Below are 8,683 nucleotides of genomic sequence, written 5' to 3'. Positions count from 1 at the left end.
GTCTTTGATAAATATTTAAGTAGGTAGACTAGCCAATCAATGAACTCTCCCTAATACAACTTTAGACATATATAACTACTACAATTGAAGAGATCAATTGAGGGACATAAATATGACATATAAGTTATGGAATAGATATGAAGTTAGTCACAATGTGGAATTAGGACAGGGTTTTCAGTTAGATGCCCTCTTAAAAATAATAGGTGTTCAGCATTAACTATGATCACTAAGGTAAGCAATATAAGAACTTACTGCTGCACTGAGTAAGGGCATCTCCAATGGAGAAGTGTAAAATTACACCTCCACCTAGGTGCCATTAGGATTTTACAACTCTAATTGCAAATTATTGTATAGCCCATAAATATCCACTCTCTATTGTTCCCAACGAAGCTGTGCTATTAAATCGGCGAGTACTCAGTGAGTACTCGGTGAGGAATCGCTACTCGGTACCTAGCCGACCCGACCAACCAATTACTCCCCATAAGTGATCGGGATCCAAAAATCACCGAGTAATCGGCCAAGTTGCCAATTTATGACGAATCGGAATCGGGCGAGTTACTCACCATAAATCGGTATATAAAAGAAAACCGAGATTTTTCTTTTTTCTAACCGCGAAATCAAGTTAGGGATTTTCTCCAACCGCGAAAACAAGCTCCAATTCCAGCTTCTCTCCAATTGCAGCCGTGAAAACAAGCTCCAATTCTAGGTATGTTTTTTTTCTTTTTCTCCACTTTCTTTTTTTCTTTTTCTCTCTGTCTCTCACTCTCTCCAGTCTCTTCTTCTCTACGTTTTTTTTTCTCTTCTCTTCTCCTCTCCGGTCGCCCTTTCCCCCTCTCCACTCTCTTCTCCTCTCCACTCTCTTTACAAATGCAAAACGTCGATTTTTTTTTCCCAGATAATCTTCACAAAATATGTTGATGAACACTATGTGGTGTATTTTGACCAACACTATGTGGTGTATTATAATTTTTGAGAACCCACTTGAATACTTAATGACAACTTAATATAAAAAAAAAAAAATAAATGTGAGACCCATGTTTTGCATTTGTAACTATGACAAGTTAAAAAGAAAAAGATTGAAAAAAACAATGATATTGATTGAAACTTTAGTGGTCAAATAACTATGGACAATGTCAACATTTATATAGCATATTGATAGCAAAATTTTGTACCATGTTGTATGCTACATTGCCCAAATCAATGTACATGCTACATATAAACATAAAAATTAAGACATCTCGAGTAATCCCGATTAATCCCCTCGACCGAGTAGACCTACTTCGCTACTTCCCTCCACCGACCGTAGCGGTTTAAAAAATCGCCCGAGTAATCCCGATTAATCCCCCCGAGTAGACCTACTTCTACTCGCACCTCCTCCGAAGTAGTAGCGGCGAAAGTAGCGATTTAACTGCCCAGCAACGAAGAAGTGTAAAAAAAATTGATTTTAAACTTGGACGACACTTGAAATGACACTTGAAGAGGGACGTCATTTCAAGTGTCATCCGAGTTTAAAATTTTCAAATTGTGACTTTAGAAATAGATAGGGACATCACTTCATTTATTTTGTTCAGACATGTCTTCAAGTGTTGCCCGGGCTATTTATCAACTGATAGTGAGATGTGAAATTCCCCACCCCCTCTATCAACTAATAGTCTCCTACGGTTTAGCATTACCATTAGATAGAGTTTTCTGACACTTGGAGTGTAAACTTTCCACTCTATACGGTTTACACCCCCCATTGGAGATGCTCTAAGGGGCACCCCCTTCTCTTGTAATTTATCAAAAAATAAGTGAAGAAAGAAAAAACTTTCAAGTATAATTCATCATTTTTTAGGTTTTGGTCCTCCTAAATAATTGGTATTTGAAGTTTGGTCCGCACTAATCAATTTATTAGGCTTTGGTCCTCCTAAATTATTTTGACTAAGGGCATGTAACAGTCAACTTGGTTGACTATTATTCAAGACGATTTAAGAGGACCAAAAGCTAATAAACCGATTAGTGCGGACCAAACCCCAAATACCTATTATTTAGGAAGACCAAAACCTAAATAACCCTAATTTCATACTTCATTTCACTTGTGCATTGGCATAGTTACTCTGACTGCAGGGAATTTTTAGCAAAGCAGGAGAGTAATTTCGGAAACTAGCAAGATTGTAAGAGCGACAGCATTTTCTTGGAGCAGAAGTTCAAGGGTACACTCATGCAGTCATGCCGCAATCACACATTTCTAATGGCTCTCACGAGATAAGAGATTGAAGTTAATAGTTCACTTGACACTGTTCTAAATTCTAATGTGGCTGGATTGAAGACTTCAACCAGCAGTATCCTGGATTGAATTAAAAAGACAGCTTTACAAGGAATCCACCCTTGTAACATCTTCCTTCATAAAACCCTTAAAATCATATTATTACACATTCAAGCAATATAATGACGCTCGGGATACCATGAACGTGAATACAGCAACAAAACAGAAAACTGGTGGGCACTTCGATTTACCTGAGAAGCTCCATCCCCTATTTCAGTTGCAACCCTGTACATGTAAGCAGTCCAGACCAACCATACTTAACTTTCAAAAACCTGAGGTATATTCTGTACTGCAGTAGTTAATAAAGTTGAGCTCGCCCAGAGTTGAGCAATGAATCTGACATCATCCATCCCTGCAGCGAGAAGATCAAAAGTTTTCACAAGTTTCAGAAGAGCGAAACACATTATTCCAAAACCCAAACGGAGCAATACAAAACTGTTGCAGAGAAGACTACTTTGTTTAAAAATTGTGATCCAGATGAGTTTTAGGATGTAGATCTCTTAGTGGGCGGGAACCATCAGAGGCAAAATCTAATAAGACTACTTTTAATGTCAATTTCATTTCAAACACCTCACCCACCACATATATTTTGATGCTTTCATAATTTAATTTGGCTCATATTATAGTTGGTGCTTGTCTGCCATTGCAGATGCAGCCTACTAAGGCAATTTACCAAAGAAAGTCATCAAATTATGCATGCATATGCATATTTAACCAAGTTGTCCATGAATAAAGAGTTGAAGACAAATAACCTACATTTGAAAAAATGATGAAAATTGAAACCCAAAAAACTACGTTTTCAATATAGGAAACTAACAGAACAGATAACACTGTCTACTGAGAAAACCATCATGCTCCTGTAATGGTAGAATCACTAGAATGCAACTAAAAGATGCATTGCATCTAATGAAGCATATAAAGATAGTACTTCCTTTATAAGTACCTGTTCAGACGCTTTCTTTTTAAACACTCCATATGAGCTTGAGACAATCTTACAGGACTCGGCAATATGCGCCTCGATATCAATCGTTGTTGGCAAGGAATGATGAGTTGATAAGGATTCAATGAAATCCAAAAGGCCATTTCTGTTGTGCTTGGACACTGAAGAGTCACGTTTATCTGAAGAACGGATGAAATGCAAAAGCACATGTGCCTGTAACACCAGAATTTTAGCTTTTAGTATACTGAAGCATTTTTCTGGTCAATGGGTCTCACTTTCAATACTCACATGGTAAGCAGCTTTTAGAATGTCATCAGACTTAGCCTTATCTTTGAGTAAAGCGTAAATATTACCCTTCAAGGGATTATAAGTGACAATATATCTTTCGTTCTGTCAGAAAAAGCATGAATAAGTAAGCAAATAAATAAACCGTTACAGTTACCAGAAAAAAGAAGAAAATTATAAAAAGGGTTAACTAACCCCCCCACCCCAAAATACACTGAAAAAAACACATGGTCAGCCCAAGTTGACTTTTTTTTTTGTGTATTTTGAGGGGAGACCCTAATTTTCCATCTAGTGGGAGGGAAATCCTAATTGGCTCATCTACTTTTGGTGGGGGTGCAATAATAGTTAACCCTTATAAAAATAAAATAAACGGAACCCTTGATGCATATAAGTAAAGGCACACTCTGCTTAACAGATCTCTCCTTTAATCAAGTACTGGATTACTATTTACAAGACATACATTAAACAGGGGCTCGATAGTGAGGTATGAATCAGGCTCCTGGAATGCGTCTTTAAACCTCGACCCTGGTAAAAGAATTAGAGTGGATTTGAACTTAGAAGATCATGTAAAACATCGAAACAATCGAAACCAATTATCACATAAAGATTAACTAGCACAATGGGCCTATTCTTTGACCATGGGAAAGTGAAGACGCTTTCCCTCATATTTCCCACCTGCAATGAGGGTACATCACCTATAGAATAAGAACAAGTTTTAAGAATTGATCAGATGGAGAAGCACTCTTTTATCATTGCTCTGTTTAAATTTTATAGGCTCACTAACCAGTCTCAAGGAAAGATTCAACTACCAAAGTGAATCTTGCGCGATTCAAAGTCCGCAATACTACAGACTTGACCTGATGAAAAGCAAAGCCATATAACAAGTTGCAACTTCAGGGAAAAGAACTTGTACTTTGTAGGGCACAAAACATTTATTAGCATGTAGAGCACACCTCATTGTATGAGCTGAGAATATATCCGCATGAGAGAAGTGTAAAGGTGGAAACCAAGGATGGATTCTTTTTGGATATCATGATACTCAACCCTGTCCCCAGCTTCAAAATAGGAAGTTCAAATGCAACTATCAATAATATATTCACATTAGTATAAACATATATATCCTGTGTAGATATATCTATCAAAGACATGAGTTTCCATTTGTACATGGACCAGAATCTCAAATAATGTGAAATACACTGACTGCAAGTGTCTAACGTCTGAGGTACAAGACAAATTAAAAACGGAATAACCTTGTTGCAGACGCAAAGATATAATGAGAAGTAGGGCGGGTAGTAATATATATAACGTATAAACTATTAAATTCCCGTGTGTCAGGAGGGTAAGTGAAGTAATATGTGGGCAGCTACAAATGCTTAACTCAATTCTGTTTTAAAACTTTAGAAAAAAGCTAGTTATGCAAAGTGTAGATTTAGAGTTACTGACAATGTCTGGGTTGGAATAAGAGACCAATAAACAATTTGCACAACATTTTTCTATATAACGGCTTGGATTCTTATCACCTTTCCCATTTTTCATCATGTATTTGTCTTTTAGAGTTGAAGAGCACAAAACACCGGCTTTTCACGTTTTCTATAGAGAAGAACCTCATTTTGTGACTATGGTTAGGTTGCAAGAAATAAACAGCAAAGATAACATACCAGATCTGCAATATTGCCAACACATTCTCCTTTTGCAGTGACATCCCCAATGTTCTCTCCTTTCGCAAAGGCTTTATATATTGGAGTTCGAGTTGATGTAGATGTTACAGCAGCAACATTCTAAATGAAAGAAGTGAAACGAACAAGGTTACGTTTTCTTCAACCAAAGATATATGAAGGTTTGAAGGATTTAAAACAGAAAAGTAAAAAACAAACGACTCCAACCTTTGCCACATTGGCAGGAAAAGGTGTGGCACGAGGGCAGTTGCCAGCTCTACCCAGCACCTAACTCCATCAAGAGATCACCTGAAAATCGAAGCTGCAACACGTTTCAGTAGTCGGAAAAAGTCATAAGTAGGAAAGAAGTTCAAAAGAAGAGAATTTTTTTTTATTGATAATGCTAAAGAGGACAACTTTACCTGTTTTAGAGACCGGTTCCTCTATAACCGGGTACAGACATTGATCTCTGTACCACACACACATATTGTATCTCGGCGCACACACACACATCTTGGAGTACACACACAGGTATCGAGGCACACACACATATCTCGGACTCGGATCAACGGCGAGATAACACAGTTACAGAGATGATCTCTGTACCCGGTTGTAGAGATCTCGAGTCCCCTGTTTTAAATCATAGTCAAATTTTTTTTCTTGCCTTTCCCGATACGACCTGCCTCATCCTAGAATTGAGTAAAACATTTCGCACAAGCTTAATGTAAGTGGGTTCGACCACTTAGGTCCGCCCACATGGATCAAGGATCCATCCCCTATTTAAGCTACTCCCTGGATCGTAGGATTGTAGTCCTACTGGATAGAATATAATCTATTATGAATCTCTTGTTGCGCAAGAGTCGTGGGAGTTAGCTATATGCTTGGTTGGTTTTATATACCTTACGAAGGTATTAGAAAAAAAAACAAGCTGAAGGAAAAAGAAAACAATTCTCGACTCTCTTCTTTCTCCATTCACCAAAGGAGTGGGCTTAAGGTGTGGATACAAAGGGGATTGATTCTAGTAACAATTCTTCTCAAGAGACAAGGCTAGTAACAACTCACAAGGTTATTATTCTTTGACTTCGGGTTTCTTCCGCTGGACAAGAGGTATATTCTATAACTCGAATAACATGTTAATGTATTACTTACATTGGTATCAGAGCCATTTATGTTTGTTGATTCGCCATTGTAACATGCATTGATAAAAATCAAGTTTTATCAGTTTTTCTCAAAAACCATTAATAAACAATCTGTTGATTTTCGATCTCTACATGTCATGAGTTTTTAAAAACTTATTAGTAGGGTTTGTTGCTCTTAGTAAGAGGAACGTTTTTCCAAAATTTCATGGAAAACCGTTGAGTAGAATGAAAGAAAACTCAAATCAAAGTTTTTGATAAAAACTGTTTTTTGTGGTTTTTTCAGAACTTTGAACTATTTTTTGATCGAATTATAGATCTTATTAATGCTTAATATTTGCATGTTAGTAATCTATGTTGTGAGATCTTTGTAACAGTATAAAGTATGTTTCTTTTGGATCTATAATGTGATAGATACACGTCTCTAAACATGCTTACCTTGCCATATATTTCTGCGAGTTTACTGAAGAAGATGACCGAGTTAGCTCATGAGTTGACTTGGTCAGAGTTTTTTCAAATCAGTGTAATAGGTTGAGTTGACTCAATTCTCTGTTTTTTTTACTTGTTTTCTGCACCTGAACCAACCCGATTACTGAACCCGGTTCTATCCGGTTAAGTGTGAACCGGTTATAGTTTTTGGTCTAGTTCAGGCCTTTATTGAAAACTAATTAACCTGAAATTTTGTACCCAAGGGTTTTTGACCCTTCTGAATCTGTTGAAATCATCGGTTGATCGAAATTCCAGGTATAAGTTGCTGTGACAGTATATCTTAGATGAACCGGTATAATGTTTATGAGCCGGTTCAGGCTTTTGGAGACGGCCAAATGATCTGTTTTTTTGTATACATGGGTTTTTGACACTTCTGAATCCATTGGGATAGATCCCAGGTCATGATTCTGAGCTTAACATATAGTTACAGTAGATTTATATGATTATTTATGCCATAAAATGATAGATATTATTCTTTGTTTATGTTTGGCATATTTTTTTTTATCGTATTAAGTGGAATATGATTAGTAGAGGTTTTGTTCCTCCTAATATGGAATTTGTTCAAAAATCAATTGGAAGATATACTCTATATTTACATTATTGGGAGATGATTATGAGCTTTGCAAGTTTTCGATCCCAATATGTGGAATAAGATAATATTTTCTTGGATTGGATTTTTTTTTGGAATAAATTTAAAAGAATGTGTATAGACTAATGTTATATCCACCATTGCATATATGTAGAAAATGGATACAGAAAACTTAGTTGCTGACATATGTCAATCCTTGCGAAATCTGAATGTAGTGATGGCCACCAAGATCGTAGTAGCAGACCTTAACCATGGAACTAAACTTGATGGGACAAACTATGATATATGGCATAGGAAAATTCAATACCTCTTGAATGAGCAAGAACTCCAGGAACACTTAACCATTTCGATGGCCCAACCTGAGATTGGGACTGGGACTACAGCCCAAAATCGTCGTGACCTTGAGATTTTTCAAGCATGGGCCAAGTCGGATCGTCGTGCGCGCTACATTGTGTTGAGCAGCATGCATGATGATCTGATTGGAGAATATGAGACATTCTCCACAGCTAAGGACATGTGGGATCAACTGAAATTTGCTTTCGGTGGAACATCAACTACTAGTTTTAAAGTTTGAGATGTTCAGGAAAGATCCTAAGGCAACCATGCCTGAACACCTAAGGGTGTTATCAAGCATGATTCGCGAGCTAAAGGCCGCAGGAAATGTCCTTACTGATGAGCAACAAGTCCAAGCTGTGATAAGATCTCTCCCTGATTCTTGGATGCACATGAAGCAAATCATGACTCACAATGAGAGTATTAAGAATTTTTTTGATATTTCTCGACATTGTGAGCTTGAGGCGGAGCGCCAGGATGCGAACCGTAATGCTTCTACCCTAATCGCATCTGGCGAGCTCAAGACAAATGGGTCTAAGCACAAGGGTAATAACAAACCCAAGAAACAAGGAGGGGCTAATAAGTTGGCTCCTAAGGCAAGCATATCCAAGCGCCACAGAGGCAAGCGTGGTGGAAAGAAAGAAATTGATATGACCAAAGTGAAATGCTACAACTGTAAGCAGATGGGACACTTCGCTCGTGATTGCACTAAGCCGAAGCAGGTATCCATTTCCCTTGACTCTCATCACATAAGTGTATGTACACATGTTTTAGTTGCTCATTCTCTCCCTGAATGGATTGTAGATACAAGAGCAACCAGGTATGTAGCTCGAGAGCGAGTAGGGTTTGTAGATTATCGTCGAATTCCAGAAAACACCCAAAGGCTTTATATGGGAAATGGCACTAGTGAAGATGCATTAGGAATTGGTACATACCAACTCTCATTACGCA

The 8,683-nt window shown here is 37.6% G+C and overlaps 1 protein-coding gene across 2 annotated transcripts; it reads right to left on the bottom strand.

Moving 5' to 3' along the window:
* Window positions 1-2,349: 2,349 nt before the first annotated feature.
* On the bottom strand, window positions 2,350-5,600 carry LOC147517475 (protein root UVB sensitive 6-like). Of its 2 annotated transcripts, XM_086589640.1 has the most exons (9): window positions 5,414-5,582; window positions 5,189-5,308; window positions 4,484-4,585; window positions 4,315-4,387; window positions 4,144-4,225; window positions 3,991-4,057; window positions 3,534-3,635; window positions 3,249-3,458; window positions 2,350-2,657 (listed from the first exon to the last, which is right to left on the bottom strand). In XM_086589640.1, exons 3-9 carry the CDS (start codon window positions 4,562-4,564, stop codon window positions 2,604-2,606), a joined length of 669 nt encoding a protein of 222 aa, XP_086445766.1. In that variant the 5' UTR covers window positions 4,565-4,585; window positions 5,189-5,308; window positions 5,414-5,582; the 3' UTR covers window positions 2,350-2,603. The 2 variants fall into 2 exon arrangements, with proteins under 2 accessions (XP_086445766.1, XP_086445767.1); XM_086589641.1 differs by lacking the exons at window positions 4,144-4,225; window positions 4,315-4,387; window positions 4,484-4,585 and having other exon boundaries at window positions 3,991-4,055; window positions 5,414-5,600.
* Window positions 5,601-8,683: the final 3,083 nt, after the last annotated feature.

This window comes from Coptis chinensis, chromosome 2 (genome assembly GCF_015680905.1).
Source record: "Coptis chinensis isolate HL-2020 chromosome 2, ASM1568090v1, whole genome shotgun sequence".
NCBI lineage: Eukaryota > Viridiplantae > Streptophyta > Magnoliopsida > Ranunculales > Ranunculaceae > Coptis > Coptis chinensis.
The sequence above is the reverse complement of the archived record's forward strand: the minus strand, read 5'-3'. Positions and strand labels throughout refer to the sequence as shown.